The sequence below is a fragment of the Equus przewalskii genome, chromosome 26 (assembly GCF_037783145.1).
Source record: "Equus przewalskii isolate Varuska chromosome 26, EquPr2, whole genome shotgun sequence".
Taxonomy (NCBI): domain Eukaryota; kingdom Metazoa; phylum Chordata; class Mammalia; order Perissodactyla; family Equidae; genus Equus; species Equus przewalskii.
Window position 1 is genome coordinate 31,550,636 of NC_091856.1, and position 23,978 is coordinate 31,574,613.

The window sequence follows — 23,978 nt, forward strand, 5'->3', positions numbered from 1 at the left end:
GGCGGAAAAGCAGGTTCTGTTTGGAGAGGGGAGCTGGAATTTAAGATTTCACGTGGACCAGTTGCATGACGCCGGGGGTGCACGGCTGAGGGGTGGGGCACGGTAGTGGAGATGAAGATGTCCAGGAACTGAGGCCAGGTTGGTCCGGAGGATGTTAAAGCGTCCCAGAATCCAGGGCGGCACCGTGGTGCACGTGACAGCCGCCCAGGATTGGCTGACAGTGAAGCATATTCGAGAAGATGGCGGCCCAGCGAGAACCTCATCCGAGCAGGTCTGTACGCACAGCGGCACACAGTGTGCAGGAGGGCGGTGAGGAGCAAGGGGAGCGAGAACCCTTTCTCCTGTCTGGACAAAGACAGAGGCCTCGTGGGAGGGGAGCGAGTCTGGGTGGTGTGCAGGCTCCATTTCTGCACCACCAGCTGAGTGGAGACAGGGCTGGATTTCCAGAAGCTGCGCGCAACTCCGGGCACTAAGTTGTTCTGCGACTCCCCTCTGGGCCCAAGGGAAGGGGTTCGAAGGTTAGTGTTCCTTTGATTCGTGGGAATTAAGGAGGACCGAAGGCAGGGTGAAAATGGCGGTGGGTGGGGGGACCGGTGTGGTGGCGGTGGCGCAGTTGTTAAGTTCCCACGCTGTGCTTTGGAGGCGCGAGTTCGCAGGTTCAGATCCCCAGCACGGACCTACCCACCACTTATCAAGCCATGCTGTGGCAGGCGTCCCACATATAAAATAGAGGAAGATGGGCACAGATGTGAGCTCAGGGACAATCTTCCTCAGCAAAAGGAGGAGGAGCGGCGGCAGATGTTAGCTCAGGGCTAATCTTCCTCACCAAAAAGAAAAAGAAAAAGAAAAAAAACGGCGCAGGGGGAAGCCAGGCCTTGAACAGCAGGGCCAGCCCTGGCAGGGCGGGCAGGTGGCGTCCGCGTCTCCACGGCGACGAGACGCGTGCCCCGGAAGTGGGCGGGGCTTCGCCGCGGGGCGGGGCCTGTCTGTGACGCCAGGGGCTGGGCCTAAATGGCGAAACCCGAGAGGCTCCCGGGGGGGTTTGAACTGGCCAATGGGCGAGCTGCCGACCGGGTGTCGGAAAAGGAGGCGGAAGCGGGGAGGAGCCGCCGCGGGAGCTGGACTGCATCCGCCGCGGCGTCTCCATGGCACGACCCTGGCCTCCGACTTCAACGACTTCATAAGGAGGCGTTTCTGGGCGCAGCCCTGTCGCTCCTGGTGAGAGGCCGCCGGCGGGCGGGACCCAACGCGCTCCGCGGCCGCCGCCGGGCCCGGGCCCCGCGGGCGGGATGGCCCCCGCCGGGGTCGCTGGGTCCCGCTGCCCCCCGGGCCCCCGCCTGCAGCGCCCGGCGCGCTCGCCTCGCTCCCGTCAGAACCTGGCCGCCGCCCCGCCCCCCGGCGCGGGCCTTCTCCTCCTCCCGCTAACGGGCGGGCCGGCCGCCTCCCTCCGCACCTGGCCAGCGGCAGGGCTCCGCTGCCTCCTCCGCTGCCCTCCGGCAGGGCTCCGCCCTTCTCTCTATGGGCAGAAACTGGGCCCCTCCTGCCCGCTGGTGGGTGGTCGTCCCTCCTCTCCGCCGACGGAGACTGGCCCGCGCTTTCTTCCCCGCCGGTGGGCGTCGCCCGGTCGGCCTCTCCCTCCCCGCGGGCCTCGCATGGCAGTTATTGCCCGCTCCTCGCCCGCAGCGGCATCCCCCGGGGACCGCCTCCGGGATGCCGGGCCCCGCTGGAGCCGGTTCACCCGCCCAGGGGGGGCTTCACCGGGGGTCTGCCCCGCTCAGCGGCCGCTGCCGCGCCGGGGGGGGATCTTCCCTCCGCCGTCGGGGGTCCCCACTCGCGGCCGAGCGCCCTTTCGCCCTGTAGCCTCCGCTCCTTCCTCCTTCAAAACTGTTGGTCCTCTGCGGTACCTATTGTGCCGGGAACGCCCGTTCTCCTAGGAGATACTTGCCTGGCCCCGCCCCGAATATCCCCCCAGCTCCCGCTGCCGGGTCCGGCCCTTTGGGGCCCACTTGGGGCCTAGCGCTTCTCTCCCGCCCTCCACGCACGCCAGCAAGCACCGCAGGTTTTCCCCCTGGTGGCCACCCACCTTCCCTCCCGGGTGGGGTCTGGGCGTGGTGGTCCTTTCCCTCGAAGTTCCGCCCCCTGTCCCTCCCACTGCCCCCCTCACCCGTCTACCGGCCACCCCCCAGCTGCCCTGCAGGTTGCTCAGCCTCTCCTATCTCCCCCCACTTTGGCAGGACAGTTGCTGTGCGACTTGGACAGTAGAGGAACGCCTCCCAAGTTTTCATCCAACTGCCACCCCCAAAGCTACCACCCTCCTCCCCTCAGGACATTTGATGCCGGGCCCCTGAGATTCTCATTGACAAGCCCCTCTGGGTCCCCCTGAGCAGAGCCTGCTGACCCAATTGCCCACCCTTGCGGCTTTGATGCCTAGCCATGTCTGCCTCATCCTCAGGCGGCTCCCCCAGGTACTGCCAATGTGGGGGGCACCTCTGCCATAGAGCAGGGAAAGGTGGTCAGGGACCCCCAGAGCAGGCTCGCTGGAGGCTCTCCTTTTCAGCTTCCCTGTTCAGTGTCCTGAAAGTCTGGACCAAAACAGTTAAAAATCACTTTTAAAGGGAAGGAGGAGAAAAATGCATGCACCCCATCCCAGCTCTGCCTCCCTCCCCCTTCAAGTGCCTCATTTCCTAGTTTTCTGCTTATGAGTTCCTGGTAGCAAACAGGGTCTCTATTCTTGTCTCAATGGAGTACTAGGCTCAGATCCTGTTTTGAAAGGAGGTCAGGTGCAAATAAATAACAGCGATGCAGGAGGTGGATGTGGCAGTTAGCAAGGTGTGGATGGAATCCAGGTGGTTTGATGGGAAGCCCACTGAGGGAGAGAGATTTCCCAAATCTATTGGCTTTACATGAACAGAAATGTTCTAAGTAAGGAGGGAAAAAAATCCCGTCTACTCAGATTTGGTGTTCCTTGGCTAAATGATTGCTGGGACTCAATAAATATTTTTTCTTTTTTATCAAGGTGTAATTTACGTACAGTAATGCATGCAAAAAGCCCGAGAATATTGATGTTGCATTTTCTCCCAATATTTGCGGGGAAGGCGAGGTCATATTTTGGAGCTATCCGGAGGCAGTGGGATATGTCAAATTCCAAGTCCCTTCTCACCCTGGACTTCTTGGATGTACTGCTGTCAAATTTTGGAGATTAAACTTTTGCTATATTTGCAAATCTGGTGATGGGGCTGCTTATGTATAAGCAAGATGATTTACAAGTGGTATAAAAAATAACCCTGTTTCTTATGAACTTAGAGGGTAGCAAGTGGAATATTTTGGGAAATAGTAATTTTTCATCCTCTTCATTCAATATTTGACTGTTAATTTTATCAATATGAGTCAAAGGGACTTTGTTCCTGAGCCTATTACTCTGTCTTTTTATGTCTGTCATTCACCGAGCATTCCTCCAGGGCCTCATGTGCTCCAGGCTCTGTTCTGGGCACTTTCACTCTTGGCCAGGCTAGTACCTTGGCTGCTGCTCACGCGCTGCCTGTTTTTTGTCAGCTGACAGGTAGGATGACAGTTGGGCTTTTCAGCAAAAGGTCACAATATGTGTGATGCGATGGCAGGTTAAAAGGCCAACTCTGTGAATGCCCATTACCCCCTGTTTCCATCCCACAGCCGAGCACACCATGCGTATTTGGTGTAAAGGGAGCCAAGTGATTCCTGACCGGCTCTCCTAGCCGTGAATTTATTAGCCACCATATGTAGTGTGTGATTTTGGGAGAGCTAATAGAAGAGCCCTAGTTTTCTGCTTATAATCTGGTTCTTGTGCCTGGGTGCAGGTTTCCATCGTGTGGGAAGAACGGAGTCACAAGTCTCACGCAGAAAAAAGTCTTGAGGACACCTTGTGGAGCACCCAGTGTGACTGTGACGGTAGGTGCCGTGCTCATGGAGCAGCATTTGGTGTGCAGCCCTGCCGAAAATGCTTCTGCACACCTTTTCCAGGAGCTGCCTCACCCTGCTGGCACCACTGCGGCCCAGCGCTCTGCTAGGTGCCTTCGTGCATAACCTGCTGATTAATTGGGGGGGGGGGTTCGCCTGTGGTAAGGCTGCCGAGTGTGAGGAGGTTGTCTTAACCTAATCCTTCCAGGAAATTCCAAAAACCTTTAGAACAGACTTTCCAAAAAAAAGAAGAAAGTTTAAAAAAAAAGTATGGAGAGGGGATAGGGGCTGGTGGTGGGCAAGGGGTATGTAGCTAGGGTTTTGCTTTAGAATTTCTACAACCATCTCATCTCGGCATTTCCTCCACCTTTCTGTTTTCATCGTGTCTTACCTGCCTGCTGCCTGATTGATTTTGCACCTTAACCATTATGTGTGTTTCTTGTGCTAATCCACATGCCCAGTTTAGGTCCCGGTGTAGAAGGAGTCACGTGCTTTCCGGCTTTGCTACGCTAAAATCTAAGGAGGAGCAATGCATTCCAGCAGGCTTGGAAGGAGATTCAGCTCTGAGGACCCTGGGGCCTGGGTTTGGGCTCTTTGACGGAACCACTGGGTCTTACCCCTCTCTTGAGTGGATCTGGATCTCCCCAGTGGTCTTCAGCTGGGATCTCTGAGGAGCCTGCTGAATGGCACTCCTGCCTTGGTTCCTGCCTGCATGTCAGTAGTTGGTAGCTGTCCTGCTCGCTTGGTGGCTAGGCTTTCAGTGGCCCCCAGAGGCTGTGAGCTCTGTTTTTTATGCCCAATTTACTCATCCACAGATCAGCCTTTTTTGTGTTGTCCTCCCCCGCCTGCCAGAAGCGAACCATGAAGGACCGCTCTTCAACTCCCCCCTTACATGTTCACGTGGATGAGAACACCCCTGTCCACGTCCACATAAAAAAACTCCCGAAACCGTCAGCGACCAACAGCCAGGTAGGAGCATGCCAGTGGGGCCAGGCGAAGACTGTGGAGCAGGGTGACACCTCCCAGCTCCTCACGCTTCTAACTCCAAAGGTTTGAGAGACAAAGGCACTCGCTTTCAGCGATCAATTACCTGGTTAGAAGGTAGGCAGGACTGTCATCCAGAAATGGTAACAGTAGGCTTAGTCAGAAGAGGCTCCCCTGCAGAGTTGGAAGTGGATGCCACCAGAGCGATGCCACGGCCAGCTATGTGGAGAAGTGACCCTGGGTTTGTCTCTCTTCACAGAAATCTCATAAGCGCGGAATGAAAGGGGACACCGTGAATGTGCGGCGGAGTGTCCGGGTGAAAACCAAGGTACCTTGGATGCCCCCTGGAAAATCATCCGCCCGGCATGTGGGATGCAAGTGGGAGGTAGGCTCATTCTTGTTCAGGCTTTTCTTCTCGGACTGGTCAGGTTCTAGCAGGCCTCAAACTCGGTACGATTCAGGGTCGGCCGTAGCTATTAGCAACATCCCAGTAGGTCCATTGACTGAGTGCCTTCCTAAACCCTGAAAGTAGGTGAATCTTCTTGAGTCCTTACAACGCTGCAGTGTGGTAGGTCCCGCTATCTCAATGTAGAGATGAGGAAACCCAGGCTCAGAGAGATGAAGTCTCCTGGAGGAAGTCACAGAGCTGGAGTTAGGTCCCAGTGTTTCTCCTTCTAGAGGCTATACTTGTAGCCTCACTAATTTGTGTGTGAGGAACCACGTGTATATACATATCTAAGAAAGTATGGCCTTTTTTGAAGTAGTCCCTGAAAGAGACCATGCACGTATTCCATAGATGTCATCAAAACCACTTTCGGAACAATCTCCTGGGGAATAATTGCCTTTAGTATTAGTTGTCAGGGTACCAAAAGAACTGTTGTCCTTTTTTAGCCACACTGCGACATGTTTTGCTTGTCCATCCAACCATCCACCTATCCATCCGTGCAGTAACTCATGCGGCATGCATGTACTGAGACTTGTGCCAGACGCTGCTGGGCACCGTAGCTACAGCTGCAGACCGGCTGGCGTGCCCTCCTGTGCCCACAGTCTATCAGTCGCAGTGAGAAAACTCAACGATAAGACAAGGTTTTGGCCGTATTACACAAAGATCTCCTTATGGGGACACGTGAGGGACTTGAGACTGCTTTAAGATGATGATGCCTGATCTATTTTGAAAGATTGAGTCTTTTTCTGATAGTTTATTACTTTTAAAATTAGAAATAAAAAATAAAAATAATTACTCTGAAGTTTATAGTCATACTTCATGGTTTCGACTCCCTGATTTACCAGTTTATCCCTAGGAGACAAAGGGACTGTGGGGAGTCTGGGGTATTCTAGGGAAGAACTGAGGACTGTCCTGACAAGGGTGTGTATATATGTGAGGCACAAAAAAGGTTGGAATTCAAGTGCCATCTTACATTTTTTACTACGTGTACCTCACTAATAATCAGTGAAATGTAAATTATAAACAACCATATTTTAAAAACAAAAACAACAAGCTATCATTTTTATTGAATGGAAAAAGTTGAAAAGATTACAAAGGTCTCGTGTTGGCGAGCATATGGAGGACCAGTGAACCTTTTTAGACAGATTTGAGATGGTCGTGAAACCGACTCAACCCTTCTGGAGGCAGTTTGGCCGTGTCTAAATGATGATTCTGTAGTTTTACATCTAGAAATTGATTCTATAGTTTTATACTTAGGAGCTTACCCCAAAAAAGGCACAGAAGAGTCCAAGGATCCTGTATAAAGACGTTCATAATAGAAAAAACTGGGGGCCGGCCCCGTGGCCGAGTGGTTAAGTTCGAGCGCTCCGCTGTAGGCGGCCCAGGGTTTCGTCGGTTCGAATCCTGGGCGCAGACATGGCACTGCTCATTGAGCCACGCTGAGGCAGCGTCCCATGTCACAACTAGAGGGACCCACAACTAAGAATATACAACTATGTACTGGGGGGCTTTGGAGAGAAAAAGGAAAAAAATAAAATCTTTTTAAAAATGTATTAAAAAAAAACAAACTGGAAGCATCCTAAATATCTATCCAGAGTGTATTTGTTGAATTATGATACATCCATACAGTAGAATACCAAGCAGCCATCACAAAGATCAAGCTAGATATTTACACATGATAATGAAGCGCGGAGCTGCACAGCATGTAGAGTTTAGCACTATTTGCACAAAAAGGGTGTCTGTGTCCATGTGTGTATGCATCTGTTTGTCTGTGCATAACATTTCCTGGGAGGATATACAAGAAGTGATTAGCAGTGATTACCTCTGGGACATGGAGCTTTCATCTGTTTTTTATGGCCAGCTTGAATTTCTTTATAACAAGCATACTATATTTTGTAATTAAAAATGCTTTTAAAAAAAATGAAAAGACTTGGTAGTCTTCAAAGTATGCATCAAAGATACTCTGCTGTGGAAATTGGCTTCCCTGTTGCCACGGGTTGCTAGCAGCTATGGTCTCATCTGGAAAGCTCAATGCCCCTTCCTGTCCTGGGGCCACAGAATCTTGGGATTGGAGATGCCTGGAGAGGTGACTTGTCTTGCAAATAGTAGCTGTCTTTCATGTTACCCTCTTGGGCCAGCCCCTTTCCACTTCCCAGTGGCCCTTCGTGTTTCTGGGAAGCGCCAACTTGACCCCTTCCATTATGGACGAGGAAAAGACCCTAGGAGGAGGAAATTTGGGGCGAGCTGGAGATGGACTCAGAAGATGCTGTGTACATGTGGGGATTCTTGTTCGATTTTTTTGGTACATAAGCTTGTCTTTGGGAGAGAGAAAGTCTGAGTTTTTTCTCTACCCTCTTATTAAAAGTGATCTATTTTTATTACAGAATGTTGAAAATACAGAAAAATAGATAATCACCTGTAATTCTACTCTAACCTGGCTGCTATTTTTAAAGACATTTTCTAGACAAGTGCAGGAAAGTACACACATCAGAAGTGTGTTGCTTGATGAATTTTTACAAACTGAATATACCTGTGTGTCACCCAGCTCATGTCCCTGTCACTACCGCCCCTGATGGTAACCACTCTCCAGAAACTACTAATATTTGGGTCCATTTACTGTCACACTTTTCCCTATACATAGTTTTGGGTTTTTAAAGATAGCATTGTAATCATCCTGTCTATATATTATCCTTTTATGCATTAAAAATAACTTGTTTTCTTATTGAAGCAATGCATAGTCATTGTTGAAAAAATGGAAAATCCAAATCAGCTCAAGGAAGAAAGTAAAAATCACCTGTAATCCTGCCACTCTGGGAAGACCCCTGTGACTTCTAGGGGCAAGCCTTCTGGTCTTTTCTTAGTAATAGCCGCATTCTTTGGATTTTTGTAACAATGGGATTGGTTTTTTTTTTTGAGGAAGATTAGCCCTGAGCTAACTGCTGCCAATCCTCCTCTTTTTGCTGAGGAAGACTGACCCTGAGCTAACATCTGTGCCCATCTTCCTCTACTTTCTATGTGGGACGTCTACCACAGCATGGTGTGCCAAGCGGTGCCATGTCCGCACCCGGGATCCGAACCAGTGAACCCCGGGCTGCTGAAGCAGAACGTGTGAACTTAACCACTGTGCCACCGGGCTGGCCCCTGCGATCATATTTTACTTATCATTGTATGACATTCTTTTTAAGCGTGTTTTGACTATATTTACATTGCACATTATTGTTATTATTTTTTAAGATTTTATTTTTCCTTTTTCTCCCCAAAGCCTCCCAGTACGTAGTTGTATATTTTATTTGTGGGTCCTTCCACTTGTGGCATGTAGGACTCCGCCTCAGCATGGCCTAATGAGTGGTGCCATGTCCGTGCCCAGGATCCAAACCGGTGAAACCCTGGACCTCCGAAGAGGAGCGTGCGAACTTAACCACTTGGCCACAGGGCCGGCCCCACACATTATTTTTTTAAGGCAATGTTCTATTGTGTGTATATTTGTACTATTACCATATTTAACCAGTGCTCTCTTGTCATACATTTATCTATATCCTTGCCTTGAATTTAAATATTGATTCCATTTTTAGATTTTTTTTTTTTTTTGAGGAAGATTAGCCCTGAGCCAACATCTGCTGCCAATCCTCCTCTTTTTGCTGAGGAAGCCTGGCCCTGAGCTCACATCCGTGCCAATCTTCCTCTACTTTCTATGTGGGACGCCTACCACAGCATGGCTTGCCAAGCAGTGCCATGTCCGCACCCAGGATCTGAGCTGGCAAACCCCTTTTATAGGGCTGCCGAAGCTGAACGTGCGCACTTAACCACTGCGCCACTGGGTGGACCCTAGATATTCTTTTATTTTTATTTTATTTATTTATTTCTTTCTTTTGAGGAAGATTAGCCCTGAGCTAACATGTGCTGCCAGTCCTCCTCTTTTTGCTGAGGAAGCCTGGCCCGGAGGTAACATCCGTGCCCATCTTCCTCTACTTTATACGTGGGACACCTACCACAGTATGGTGTGCCAAGCAGTACCATGTTCGCACCCGGGATCCAAACCGGTGAACCCCAGACCGCAGAAGCAGAACGTGCGCACAACCGCTGCGCCACTGGTCCGGCCACCCTAGATATTCTTGATATAGCCCTAGAAATAGAATTGCTGGGACAAAGGGCACATGGCATTTTTTAAATGGCACCTTGTGAGTCCCACTTGTTCCACATAACAGTTACACCCTTTATTGAACCCTCCTTTTATGCCTGATAATCATCGTCTTCTCCTGGAAATTGCCACGGCAGGCTAGCCCCTTCAGCGTAAGAGGAGCAGACAACTGCACAAATAATGAGAAATAGCAACTGCTCAACGCACCAGAATAGACTTACAGCATGAGAGAGTCAAGGTCAATATACCAAAAACCCGTGGAAAACTGGCCTGCAGATTATAGTATACTTCTTTCTGGAGTCTTAAAAGCAAAGTGTTATACAACTTTGCATCACCTTTTCTGAGGGGCACATGCTCTTAAAAAATATGTATGTTTTCATGCTGATGTATTTAAGTAAAGATTTTCCAGACATCATACCATCCTGCCCCTAAATGATTCAGAATGCCTTTCTGATAATATTTTTCTACATGTCTAAGATGACAATGATCAGCCCTAAAAACTTCATTTCTATCATATAATATCTGGTCCATATTCAAATTTCCCCACTTAGCCCTAAAATTCCTTTTTTATAGGAGATTTATGTGCTTTTGCAACCATCCACTCTCACGCATTCATCTTCAGTTGAAAGACTTGGACATATTTCACTTCTACCCTACATATTAAAAGCACTCGTTGCCCCAAACTTTTGATAATTTGGGGTATTATTGCAATTTTTGCTAATTTGTTATATTCTTTATTTTAAACTTGACATTGTGACATAGGCTTTTTGTTTCTGTTAGAAAATCTTACAAAACCTCACGTAAACACGGGTAGGTGATGTTCCATGGAGAAGGTGCGGCATGTTCTTCCTCCCAGGGTCCCCGAGGTTGGTCCCTTAGCAGTTTGAGCTCTTCCTGCCTCCAGTGGACAAGCAGGTGTGGTGGAACTGACGGTGGTGGTTTTGCCTTACGAGTCATGTGTCTCTCCCTCCTCTACATCAGAATCCACCTCATTGCCTGGAGATCACACCACCATCTTCAGAAAAGCTGGTCTCGGTGATGCGGTTAAGTGACCTCTCTACAGAAGATGATGACTCGGGTCACTGTAAAATGAACCGTTATGATAAGAAGATTGACAGTCTAATGAATGCGGTTGGTTGTCTCAAGTCTGAGGTGAGGGAGGTTGGGGGGCCAGGACACCTAGTGCCCTGAGAACGTGAGGGCCTGCCCAGGCAGCTTCCTGGTGGACACTTCTGGCTGCTTGTCTGCAGGCCTCCCCGCTTCTTAACAGGCTGCCCAGGGCCTCAGATGCCCCCAGAGAGGTAGCAGGCACCCTGGGATGTCCTCTCCATTGAGCACTTAGCCTGGGCCTGGCCCTGACCTTGCCTCGTGCCCTGTATGGATGGCCTGTCATTTTTTACAATAGTAAATGACGCTGGTGGTATTATTGTCCCCATTTTTGAGATGAAGTCACTAGGACAATTGGGCCTCTGCTTTCCATTTTATACAAAAGTTTAAAAAAAAAAATCAAAGCTCCAAAATGGTGAAGAAAGTTTGTTCTCAGTTGCTGGACTGTGTCTTTGGGTGGGATATGGCAATGGAATCGGAAACAACCTGAAAGTCCAAAGCCCTGAGTAGGAAGTTGGCAGAGCTGGCATGACATCTGGGTTTTGACCCCTAACGTGGCCTGTGTCTTTAATCCTCCACCCTGTACGGGGGGCCTTCAGGCCGTCCTGGAGAACCTATGGCTGGCTGCCTGGCAACAGTCCCTCCTTTCTCCATAGCCCGCAGCACAGGGGCCTTTTTGTGACATCTCTCCTCCTGTGGTGTGCAGCTAAACCACGGTTTGTATCCTGGTCTGTCCCCAGCCAGCCAGTCACTCAGGCTCTCTGTACTCAGTTTCCTCAGGAATGAGGAAACGAGAGGAATAATATCTCCCGAGAGTGTCTTTGTGATGATTAACTGAGATTGTGCCTGAAAGGACCTGAGTACCTATGTAGCTGTCAGTTGGAGTTGCCCTTAATTTGGTCCTAAGCAATGGGCTGAACGATGTGGCAGAGAGGAGGTGCCTCCCATCAGTGGCCCCTGCCTCCGTGCCCCTGCACAGGTCAAGATGCAGAAGGGAGAGCGCCAGATGGCCAAAAGGTTCCTGGAGGAGCGGAAGGAGGAGCTGGAGGAGGTGGCCCACGAGCTGGCCGAGACTGAGCACGAGAATACTGTGCTGAGGCACAACATCGAGCGCATCAAGGAGGAGAAGGACCTAACAATGTAAGGTGGCCCTGTCTGTCCCCAGAGGATTGTCCCTCCTGCCAGGCTGCCCCAAGCCCTGAGAATGGAAAGCAATGGAGGAGGCAGGCCCAGGCACCGTCCTCGGGTGACAGTCTAGCCCAGGTTACAGCTGTTCACAGTCACACAGTTACCTGATGGTGCTCGATTCACAGTGTGAAGGAAGAGGAGGACCCCATGGAGGGCAGTGCGGGGAGGGGGTCAGGCAGGTGGGTGCCGAGGAGGAAAGTGCTGGGTAGCGGGAACATCTCGTGCGAAGGCCCCAAGGTGGGGGCAGTTTGTGACTGAGAAATGGAAAGCAGGCCAGAGCGAGGAGAGAGGATGAACAGAGGGCATGGGGTGCCACAGGGGCCAGCTCTTAGAGTCCACTTGGAGGAGTTTGCATTGAGGGCAGTTGGGAGCCGTGGAAGGGTTTTCAAAGCAGAGAATGGTGTGAGTAGACTTGGCTGGTGTGGAGAGGGGATGGGGAGGCTCAAAAGCGGATCCAAAGATGGTGGTTTGGAGGCTGTGGCAGAGCCTGGGGGCAGAGGTGATGCTAGTGGCTGTCTGAGAGACAAGCAGGGATGCAAGTGGCATGTCACCTGGTGTAGAGGCCCTGCTCTGGTGCCCAGGTGTCCTTCCAGAGGGCCACTTGGGCCAGAAGGGCCATCCCTTCCCCCTCCCCCACTGTTCCCTGACCAGATGAGCCTGGCAGGGCATTGTGAGGCGAGCCTCGGAGCTCCGGGCGGGCAGGGGCCTGGCAGGGCTCACAGAGCCCTGTTCTCTTTGGCCCCAGGCTTCAGAAGAAACACCTCCAGCAGGAGAAGGAGTGCCTCATGTCCAAGCTGGTGGAGGCTGAAATGGATGGGGCTGCTGCTGCCAAGCAGGTCATGGCCTTGAAGGACACCATCGGGAAGCTGAAGACAGTAGGTGGCAGGCAGAACAGCCCAGCCCCCGGCATGGGCCCAGAGAGGGGCAGCCAAGCCTGGGTGGGGTCTTTACACAGTCATCAGGCTGACTTTATGACATCTCCAGGCCGGGGGAGGGCACACTTAACTCCTCAGCCCCCACCCTCACTCTCACTTCTGGGACCTAACCCTTGAAGATGACCTCTGGTGACCAGGGCCTCTGAGGAGACCTCATCATGGTCTCCTGGGATCACAGTGAGTCAAGGCATGCGTCTGATCCCTGCAAGTATCAGCCACCAGGTGTCATCCTCCTCCTGTGCCTCCTCCAGGAAGCCTGCCCTACATGCCCTTGCCCACACTGAGCTCCCAGCCCCTTTTCCTACTTTTTATTCTCAGGCTCAGCTCCTGCCTATCCTGCCAGGTCTGCCACCTCTGGGAAGCCTGCCTTTGACCCCTCTGGCCCTGTACACAGCCCAGCTCTTCTAGCCTGAGCTTCTTGGCACCAGCACCGCTTAAGTCCCCGCTGAGGCCTGTTCTGCTGGCTCCTCCCTTCCCCCCCATACCTTGTAAGACTGCTTGCTGTCTTCCAGGAGAAGCAAATGACGTGCACGGACATCAACACCCTGACGAGGCAGAAGGAACTTCTCCTGCAGAAGCTGAGCACATTCGAGGAGACCAACCGCACCCTCCGGGACCTGCTGAGGGAACAGCACTGCAAAGAGGTGCGCTCCAGGCCGCGGCCCTCCCCAACGGCGCTCGGACCCGGCTCCAGCCATCGAGCACCGCGAGCCCCTCCTCTCTGAGCCTCAGTCTCCTCGTCTGTAAAAAGAAAATAATATCGGTGCCTGACCTGAGAGGGCTATAGAAAGACTTCATGAAATCATTGTCATAAAGCACCGGGCACCTGGTGGAGGGGGCTGTCTCAATTGTTCAGGCTGGACCTGGCAGCACGGGAAGGACTTGGAAGTGAGGAGAAGGGCGCTGAGGAATCGGGGAGGGTCCAGCACATTCCAGGGTCGTGCGGCACAGCGGGAGAGGGTTCGACCAGGGCTGTGGTGAAGTAGGAGAAAGGCTAAGGGCTGGTGGACACAAATCGTATGGTATCACTTTGTTTTCTTAAAAGATGGTCTCTGAAATATATTTTATGTTAGTGATTGATTCTGAAAAGCCTGACAGTATAAACAATTGTCTTCCTGTTTGGTTCAAACCAAAGGGAAATCAAGAATCTGAAAATGCCCGTACTGATGAAATGACATATTTCTTAGTTTAACATCTTTTTCTTTTTCCAACATTGTCAACTTGTTTTTATTTTATTTATTTATTTTTTTAAAGATTTATTTTTTCCTTTTTCTCCCCAAAGCCCCCCGGTACGTAGTTGTATATTTTTAGTTGTGGGTTCTTCTAGTTGTGGCATGTGGGATGACGCCTCAGCATGGCCTGATGAGCGGTGCCATGTCCGCACCCAGGATCCAAACCGGTGAAACCCTGGGCCGCTGAAGCGGAGTGCACAAAGTAAACCACTCGGCCACGGGGCTGGTCCCTGTTTTTGTTTTTAAAAATTAGCATTTAAAATAAGGAATATAGGGGCTGGCAGGGTGGCGTAGTGGTTCAATTTGCACACTCTGCTTTGGTGGTCCGGGGTTCGCCGGTTCAGATCCTTGGTGCTAACCTAACGCCTCTCATCAAGCTACACTGAGGCGGCAGTTCTATGAGTTCCCACATAGAAGAACTAGAAGGACTTACAACTAGGATATACAACTATGTGCTGGGGCTTGGGGAAGGGGAGAAAAAAGAGAAAGATTGGCAACAGGTTTTAGCTCAGGGCCAATCTTCCTGAGGAAAAATAAATAAATAAAACAACACACATTTAAAAAATAAGTAAATAAGTAAGTAATATAAAGTGGTGTACTCCCTGTCCAGCTTCCCAAACAAAACCTCCTCCACATTCAATCCCGCCTGTGTCTCCTTTGGCGATTGACTCATCCCCCTCCCATCAGAGGGAACCTGCACCTTCAATTTGATCATTTTCATCTCTTACATATGTGTCCGTAAGCAACATATAGGGTTGTTTAGCATGTTTTCAAACTTGACATAAATGATATTGTTCCATATCTATTCTTCTGAGTTTGCTTTTTTCACTCAATGTTTTCATGAGATTTTATCCATTTTTATCCTTGAGACCTACAACAATACCACAATTTATTTATCCATTCTTCTGTTGATGGAGACGGATTTTCAGTTGTTTGCTATTACAAGCAGTGTCACTTTGAGCATTCATGTACACTATTCTGGTGGACTTGAGAGTTTCTAGAATGTGTTTGTATGACTTGGACTAGTTATAGCTAAATTATTCACTTAAAATAGTTGTAGTTAGCTTGCTGTTCTTGGGTGGGTGATTTTTACTTCTCTGGGCCTCAGTTTTCCCACCTATAAAATGGGAATAGCATCTTCTGCATGGGTTTGTGTGAGAATTACAGATGCAGCGTGGATGAGGGGTGTGCATACTGCCTGGCACGTGATAGGTGCTTGGTAAGTGGTGGGTGCTGCTGCTGTTTGTCCTGGGACTGGGGAAGACCTCTTCCTACCCACTTATTTTCCTTTTTGATTCTAAGCTTCTATCATCCTGGAATCCCAGAATCTCTAATTGGAGATGAAATGGCAGCTAATTTGAACTCCCACCCACAGGAGGTGTTCCCTGTTCAGTCCAAGCTCTCATCTCCGGCTGCCCATGTGGCACTGTGGACCACACCCCCGTCTCGGTGCTTACTAGGGAGTGCTCACTGTTGGGGGGTACGGCTCTGGCTCTGGCCTCAATCGGTTTAGGGCCCATCTCTGCCATTTCCAGTTGTGTGACTGCGGGCAGCTCACCTCACTTCTTCCAGCCTCAAGATCTCCTCATCTGTAAATGGGAGTGGTAATAGTGCAGGGCCCTCAGTTGTGGGGGGGGGTTGGTGATATCATTAGTTTGTGTGGTGTACCTCTGGAGGCTTGGAAGGCATGGCATAATGGACAGTGAGCGCAGCTTCAGGCTCTGGGTCCCTGGCCGAGGCTTTTGTCCCACATTCTTTGCCTCTTCTTGTTGCTGGAGGAACATAGTGCTGGCTTCTTTCATTTCCTAGGTCCCCAGGAAACTTTCGGACCAGAGAGCCCTTTTCTCTTGGCTTGTGAAGGGGAGCTGTGGGACTAAGAGAGAAAGGGATGGTGAGCCTCCTTGTAGGGACACTTTGTTCTGATGCCTGGGAAGAATAGAGACGGATCACAAAGAGACATCCCAATGGGAAATGGGCAAGGATGTGAGCAGGCAGTTCGGGGAAGAAGAAACTCAATTGGCTAATAAACATGAGGAATTAGAGAAATGCAAATTAAAACAGCAGGAGTAGTGCTGGCGAAGACTGGCAATAGGCAGAGGTGGGTGCTGCCCGGTGCTCTCATGTCCTGCTTGTGTCTGTGTCAATGGGTGCAGGCATTTGATAGGACATTTCAGCCACAAATCTTGAACCTTCCACCTTAGTCATTCCTCCTCTTGTGTCAACCTCGTATGCATACTTTGTACATGCCCAGCAATGTTCATTGTTGCAGTGTTGGCAGTTGCAAAACCCGGGAACAGCCTCATTGCCCAGAGGTTATGAGAAGGTGTTAAAAATGCAATGGCCTATGAGAAACAGAAAGCGGATTAGCGGTTGCTGGGGCCAAGGGGAGGGGAACATGGAGACCGGCTGCTTACCAGGTTCAGTGTTTCCTTTGGGGTGATGAAAATGTTCCGGAGCTAGAGAGCAGCAATGGTTTGCACAGTATCGTGAATGCTCTATATGCCACTGAATTGCACGCTTAACAATGGTCAAACTGGCAAGGTTTATGTTATAAATATTTTACCACAATTTAAAAAAATTAATAACGTATTGTGCTAAAAACCATTGAATTGTATGTTATAAATCGGTGACCTGTATAGTATGTGAATTTATATTTCAGTAAAGCTATTTTAAAAAAACTAAGTTGTAGGAGCCAGCCCCATGGCCGAGTGATTAAGTTTCAGTGCTCCACTTCAGCGGCCCAGGGTTTCGCAATTTCGGATCCTGGGCAAGGACATGGCACCGCTCGTCAGGCCATGCTGAGGTGGCGTCCCACACAGCACAACCAGAAGGACCGACAACTAGAATATACAACTATGTACTAGAGGGCTTTGGGGAGAAAAAGAAGAAGAAGCAAAAAAAAAAACGATTAGCAACAGATGTTAGCTCAGGTGTCAATCTTTAAAAAAAAATAATAATAAGTAATAATAAAAAATTAAGTTACAGCAAAAAGTACAATATGATATCATTTTGTAAAATTACATAGTAATCCCTTCCCACTCCCCCATCCCCTAAAAGATATTTTTCTAGGTGTAGCTGTATACACAAGCATGGAGAAAGGATGGTCAGAACACTCTTCAAATTAGTAACAGTGGGGGGGTGTTTGGAGGTGGGGGTGAGGGGAACCTCAGTTGTGTTGGTGTTCACTAATTATTTTATAATGAGAATATAATTTATTTAGTACTTCTATAGAAATATAATTTTGGGGAAAGGAGAAGAATCAATAGGATGTAACATCTGGTTTTATTGCTTAATGACTTGGCCTTCCCTTTGCCTTCCCTTGAAGGATTCCGAAAGGCTAATGGAACAACAAGGAGCATTACTGAAACGGCTGGCGGAGGCGGACACAGAGAAAGCGGTAACAGAATGCGCCCCCTGCCGGCTCTAGGGGGTTCCAGACAACAAAGCGTGCCGGTGCTGAATGGAGGCAGGAGGGCGGGGCCCTGCTCTGACATTTCTTTGGGTCTTAGTTTCATGATCTATGGGCTGATGTCCCCTGTCCCGCCTGCTCCACTGGGCTTGTCTAGTTGATCACTTGAGAGCCTGAACCACCAAGTTGGACACCAGCATGAGGGATGGTGATGATGGATTCATAAACCATCAAAGTCTGTTACCTACATTTCCTTATTTGTATTATGGATTAAAAGCCATCAAAAAGTACAGAATTTTTGATCAAGAATTCTAATTCTAGAAATCTCTCCAAAGTCAGCATGTTCCAAAGTCTATTCCATGGAACCCTAAGTTCTTCAAGATGTGAATGGGTGCAAGAGACAAAAAAGGAGAGTGATCCATGGCCAAATAAATTTGGGAAACTACTGGCTAGCCTGAACAAAAGTTGAATAGGTTTCTTAACTCCAAGACCTTTTGGAGGCTTTGCTGTATGAATGCAAGGGAGGTTCTGAGTCTCCAAGAGAGAGAAAGATGGAGGCCACATTCCCAAGGCTTGGGCCCTGGCCCTCCATGCCTGGCCAAACATTGCTGTGGCAGATCCAGCAGCAATGGAGCTAATGCCTAAACCTGCATTCCCAGCTCCAGAGGGCTTGTTAAATTATGATACATCAGTGAGTTGAAACATTAAGCTGCTGTTTCAAAAAATGTAGAAGATTTAGAGCCAGCCCTGATGGCCTAGCAGTTAAAGTTCTGTGCACTCCGCTTCAGCGACCCAGGTTCAGTTTCCTGGTACAGAACCACACCACTTGTCTGTCGGTAGCCATGACGTGGCGGCGGCTCACGTGGAAGAACCAGAAGAATTTTACAACTATGCACAACTATGTACTGGGGCTTTGTGGGGGTTGGGGGGAACGAAGAAAAATGGAGGAAGATTGGCAACGGATGTTAGCTTAGGGTGACTCTTCCCCTGCCAAAAAAAAAAAAAAAAAGATGTAGAAGTTTTAGTCACATGATGGTAAATGTTGTGGAATTGTAGGTTAGGGAACGAAATATACATGTGACTTGGAATGTGTATTAACATTGCTTCTATCTGAGTGGGGGATTGTGGGGATTCTTGAGTGTTTTTCAATGTTTTCTCCACTTAATGGTACTTTATTTTAAATTGCAAAATAAATACATGTTTATTGTTTAAAAAAATTTTAATACAGTGTTAGGTGCTTCCTTCCAGGGTCTCTGTGACATGGGCCAGTGTATCTGAGACCTTGGGCCCCAGTGGCCAGGCACTCACAGGAGTGTCTCTCCTCTCTGGGCTGGGCCTCCTCGCCCCTCCCAGGGAGCTCATGACGGTGTACGTTCCCTCCAGCGCCTGCTGTTACTGCTGCAAGACAAGGACAAGGAGGTGGAAGAGCTCCTCCAGGAAATACAGTGTGAGAAGGTACCATCCCTGACCCTTGCTCCTTTTTATGAGCCGGTAGAGCGTCGCGGGTAGAGTGTGCTCTGGAATTGGAAAGCTGGCTTCACATCCTGGCTCTGTCACTTTCTCCATCTCTCTACAGGCTCAAGCAAAGACAGCATCTGAGCTTTCTAAGTCCATGGAGTCCATGCGTGGGCATTTGCAGGCACAGCTTCGGTGCAAAGAGGCAGAGAACAGTCGCCTATGCATGCAGATCAAGGTACCTGCTGGCCCCACAGGTGGGGAAGGAGGGGGCAGGGGCCTGGCGGTCCAAGAGTGATGGCCTGACCAGGCCGTCACACTCAGGAAGGCTTTGCCTCAAAGGTTTCTGGGGCAGTTGCTGCCAAACCACTCATACTTCAGAGAGACTCTGGGACAGTGGCAAGAAGGGTGGACAGAGACCCTGGAGGTCTGGATGTCCCTCCCAGCAGTGACTGGGTTGAGTGCCATGCCCCTGAGCCAATCAGTTCATCTCTTAGGCCCCCAGTTGTCCTAACTACCCATGGGGAGAGGATGGTCTCAAATGCTGCTTATATCTGTGAGCCAGGGGCCCTCTGAGGTCACAGCTCTGCTGAGTGGCTGAGGGCTATCTCTGACCACTCTGCTGGGAGTTCGAGGAAGGATTCCAGAAGAATCTTACCCGAATATTAGGGCCCGATGGGTTCAGCAATCCAGAGAGGTGCTGTGGGGAGCTAGGAAGGGCCTTCATCTCTGGTCTACCTTAGGGGAGCCCTAACCCCCCCACACAGTTGGTGACCCATTTTCTCTCTCCCTCTCCCTCATTCCTGCTTCTCGCTGGTCCCTATTTCTCCCTCTCTCCCCTTTACTCTCTGCCCTGCTTTCCCCTGGCCTTTCTTGCCTCTCCTCTCCTCATGCCTGTCTGCCTCCCCTGATCTGCTCCCCGGCCCTCTCCTCCAGAACCTGGAGCGCAGTGGGAACCAGCACAAGGCGGAAGTGGAGGCCATCATGGAGCAGTTGAAGGAAATGAAGCAAAAAGGAGACCGAGACAAAGAGGCCTTGAAGAAGGCCATCCGAGCCCAGAAGGAACGAGCTGAGAAGAGCGAGGAGTATGCTGAGCAGCTGCACGTGCAACTTGCTGACAAGGTAGCAGGCCTTCCCTGTGGAGGGCTGGCCAACGGTGGAGGTGGGGGTGCGGTGGTGGTAAATAGGTGGGGGGGGGATAGGGGGAGGTAGTTTGGGTGGGTGAATGGAAGGATGACAGGAGTGGAAAGGGTGAAGGGGCTGGTGGGCTGGGTGGCTGGGTGGAGTGGGATTAGATGGGTAAAAGGATGGTAATGGGGTGGGTGGCTGGAGATGATGGGAAGGTTTGTAGGTCAATATTGTGGGTAGGGGGCCGGCCCCATGGTGGAGTGGTTAAGTTTGCGCAGTCTGCTTTGGGCCCCAGGGTTTCGCTGGTTGGGATCCTGGGCGCGGATGTGGCATTGCTCATCAAGCCATGCTGAGGCAGTGTCCCACATGCCACAACTAGAAGGACCCACAACTAAAAATACACAACTATGTACTGGGGGGCTTTGGGGAGAAAAAGGAAAAATAAAATTTTTGGAAAAAAAAGAAATTGTGGGTGGAAATGATGGTTAAGGAAGGATTTACAAACAGGATGCATGTAAATCTAGAAATTGCTGGAAATCCAGAAGCAACAGCTGGGCTCCCACTGTCACTCTCGATGCTCTCTAGAAAGGGATCGCAGGAGTGAGGTTTAAGTTATCAGGGTGCGGGATCGTCCAGGGTGACCCAGGCTCCAGCTCCTTGGCCTCAGAGCTGACAGCAGGCTGATGGGCCCTGTTGTCCGTGTTCTCAGGATCTTTATGTCGCAGAAGCTTTATCCACTCTGGAATCATGGAGGAGCCGCTACAACCAAGTTGTGAAGGACAAGGGAGACCTCGAGCTGGAAATCATCGTCCTGAATGAGTATGTCTGTGTCAGGAGAGGGCGTGTGGGCCCATGGAGGGAAGTGGGCGTGCGCGTGGACGGAGCCCAGCTCCCTAAGGCAGGCCACGTTGCTCACGCGGCTGCTGTTTGGTCACCCCTGGTCAGGGGCTGCACTGGCCTGAAATCTGGATGGCCCTGAGCTGGGCTTCCTGGTTGGGGCTGGGGTGCAGGCTCCAGTCCCAGCCCCGGGGTCCTACCCCGAGCAGGCACTGTGGAGGAGCTAGGCTTCTCTGGTCAGAGGGCTGGGCCTGGCTCCAGCGCCTAGGCCTGAACTGGGTCCCAGTCTGCACAGCATGAGGAACGGGGCAGCTGGTGACCCCTGTGTCATCTTCTCTCTGTTGTTTTGCCCACGAGTCAGTAGGTCAGAGGTGTGGCCTGGGACTGGGGGGCAAAAGTGGCCTCAAGTTGCGGGTGACTGAACTCACGCTTCTTGCCACTGGTGAACATTCTCACTGTCAGCTGTATTCACATGTTCATTCACTTAAAAATACTTATTGAGCATCTACTAGATACCAGGCTCTGTGCTGGCCCTCAGGATTACAGCAGTAAAAGGACACATGCGCCCCCTGCCCTCAGGGAGCTAACCCTGGACTCTGGTAGAGGGGATGAGGCTACAGAGACCTGGACTCCCTGGGCTGAGGGCAGCTCACAGGGAGCTCACTTCGTCCCCAGGTCAGGATGGTCTTCCCTGAGCCAGTGGCTCTTGCTATATTCAACTCAATTTGGCAAGCAAACAACATGAGAACCTGCTATGTGCCAGGCCCTATGCCAGGCGCTGTCCTCAGAGTCTAGTGGGAGAAAACAGGTGATTAAGGTAGAAGGATGTATGGTGGATGCAGGAGATTGGGGAAGAGATGCCCTGAGGAAGGAACTCTGAACTGGGTTTTTAAGGGTGAGTAGGAGTTTGCCAGGTAAAACAACATGATGTGTTTGCTTGGGCCTAGTCAGTGCTCAGTAAATATGTGCTGGATGAACTATAACTGATCCATACTGAGAGCAAACAGGGTGTAAAAGTTCTGTGTTGGGTCTGTGGTCAAGATAGACAAGCATCTGTAGCCCCCATGCTCCTCTCAGGCCACTGGAGGATTATAGCCCTGCTGAGTGACGGGATGCATTTGTCTTTTTACTGCTCCTGGCACCTGCCCTCACCTGGGAGAGACAGAACCCCACTGTGATGTGTGCCTGAGGGAGAGGAATGCCTAGGGGTGTCCCTGACCACCCAGCCTGGAGTTCTTTCCCAACCTCAAGACGTGGTGGGCGAAGAGATCCGCAAGGCACCGCGGGGAGTTGGGGAGGGCCCATGCGTCTGGTGCTCATCCTCAGGGAGTGTCTTGGCCTCATGGGAGGATCAGAGTGGAGCAGACTTTCAGAGGGGGTGGTGTGGGAGACAAATCTTAGAGGCTGTTATAAGAGACGGGGTGCGTGGGAATGCCGCAGCAGCGATGCCAGGACAGGCAGAGCAGCTGCTTCTCGGGGGGAGACCAGGGAGCAGGCAGGGTGCCAAGAGGAGGGACGTGACCTGGGGAGGAACTTTTGTCCCTGTTCCACACAAAGAGCCTGGCTCCTCAGAACCTGTGTATTGATTCTCTCTGCTTTCGCTTGGTGACCTTCCAGCCGGGTGACAGATCTTGTAAACCAACAACAAACCTTGGAGGAGAAGATGCGGGAAGACCGGGACAGCCTGGTGGAGAGACTCCACCGGCAGACTGCCGAATATTCTGCATTCAAGCTAGAGAACGAGAGGCTGAAGGTCTGTGTGGCAGCCGGGCCCGGGACAGTGGGGTGGAGAGCAGGAGGCTGATGGCTGGCCAGTCCTGGTTGGGTCCCAGAGGTGACCCACGAGGATCTTCAGAGGGTCTGGAGGCAGCAGCGTGATGGAGAGGGCGTGCTCTGAAGCCAGAAAGGCCCAGTTCCTTACCGGGAGGAAATGAGGCCCTTGTGAGAATGTGGTGATGCACGTGCAGTGCTCAACATGACACGTTCAGCCTGTGCTTGTGAAACAGACCTGACCTCGAGCTTAATGTTGACTTTCCCGGCCAACTCCTGGCCCCTTCACATGCACTAATTCTCACTTGAACCTCCCAGCCTCCCAATACTTTATGGAATAAGGAAGCTGAGGCCTAGAGAAAGGTCGAGTTTCTTGCCAAGATTTTGCCCTTGGAAGTGTTGGAGTTGGGATTTGAACCCAAGTCGGACTGTGGAGCTAGCTCTTAACCACTTGCTATACACCCTCCCAGCATGCCAGGGGCGAGAGGACCTGACCTGAGGTTGACATTTCAGAGCCGGATTTGAGCTTGGTTTTTAACTGATCTGGCAGTAATATCTAGGTGTATTTTTTTACAGATTTTTGTTTGTTACGCTTGATTTTAAGGAAGTATAACATACAGGAAGGTACACAAAATGAACATACTTTGTCCATCAGTCCGCCTGATCAAACCTTACCAGCACCCCAGAGACCTTGCCTGGTTATAGACACCCTGTGCAGAGGCGACCGTCAGGCTGACTTCTATCACCACAGATCGGTTGCCTGTTTGTGAACATTGTGCCTGGCTTTTCCTCAGCATCCTGTTGGTGCAAGTTAGCCATGTTGTGTGTGGCAGTTTATTCATTCTCAATGCTGTACAGTATGCCATTGTATGAATACGCCACGATATATTTATCCATTCTACTGTTGATGGACATTTGGGTCGTAGAACATTTTTGTATATTTTTCGGTGCACATAATTGGTGTATTTTTACAGGTTGTACACCTTGAGATAGATTTGCCAAGTCATCGGGTGGTGTGCATAAGTTCAGCTTTGGGAGATGTTACCATGCAATAAAGTAGTTGTACAAACTGATACTCCCATCAAGAGTATGCGAGAGTGAACGGTTGCTCCCTATCTCCTCGGCAACACTTGGTATTGTCAGTCATTTTCATTTGAGCCACTCTGGTAGGGGTGTCAGAGTATCTCCTTTGTTGTAATGCAGTTGTTGGATGAATGAGAGACGACCTCCAAGTCTAATAATGGGTCAGGGGCTTGGTTCCAGTGTGGTATATCTGTGTACTGTTATTCAGTGTGGCCGTTCAAAACAATGTTTGTAGAAGTGCATTTTCGGGACCTGCTTGGTAGCGCAGCGGTTAAGTGCGCACCTTCCGCTTCGGCAGCCCGGGGTTCACCAGTTCAGATCCCAGGTGCGGACA

The 23,978-nt window shown here is 50.6% G+C and overlaps 1 protein-coding gene across 50 annotated transcripts in view; it reads left to right on the forward strand.

The window, feature by feature from the left end:
• The first annotated feature begins 146 nt into the window (after positions 1-146).
• ODF2 (outer dense fiber of sperm tails 2) overlaps positions 147-23,978 on the forward strand; it is a 32,147-nt gene continuing 8,315 nt past the window's right edge. The window contains exons 1-15 of one of the 50 annotated variants that reach the window (XM_008519989.2): positions 1,035-1,218; positions 2,235-2,465; positions 3,834-3,924; positions 4,786-4,902; positions 5,177-5,302; positions 10,482-10,652; positions 11,587-11,747; positions 12,541-12,670; positions 13,243-13,374; positions 17,288-17,359; positions 18,755-18,826; positions 18,948-19,064; positions 19,763-19,948; positions 20,664-20,773; positions 22,409-22,544. In XM_008519989.2, the coding sequence (XP_008518211.2) occupies positions 2,434-2,465; positions 3,834-3,924; positions 4,786-4,902; positions 5,177-5,302; positions 10,482-10,652; positions 11,587-11,747; positions 12,541-12,670; positions 13,243-13,374; positions 17,288-17,359; positions 18,755-18,826; positions 18,948-19,064; positions 19,763-19,948; positions 20,664-20,773; positions 22,409-22,544 (1,653 nt within the window). In that variant the 5' untranslated portion in view covers positions 1,035-1,218; positions 2,235-2,433. Of the gene's footprint in view, positions 272-989; positions 1,219-1,271; positions 1,610-2,234; positions 2,466-3,833; positions 3,925-4,748; positions 4,903-5,176; positions 5,303-10,481; positions 10,653-11,586; positions 11,748-12,540; positions 12,671-13,242; positions 13,375-17,287; positions 17,360-18,754; positions 18,827-18,947; positions 19,065-19,762; positions 19,949-20,663; positions 20,774-22,408; positions 22,545-23,978 lie in introns of those variants that run through there. The other 49 variants (XM_070596665.1, XM_070596671.1, XM_070596681.1 and 46 more) reach the window with 49 other exon arrangements.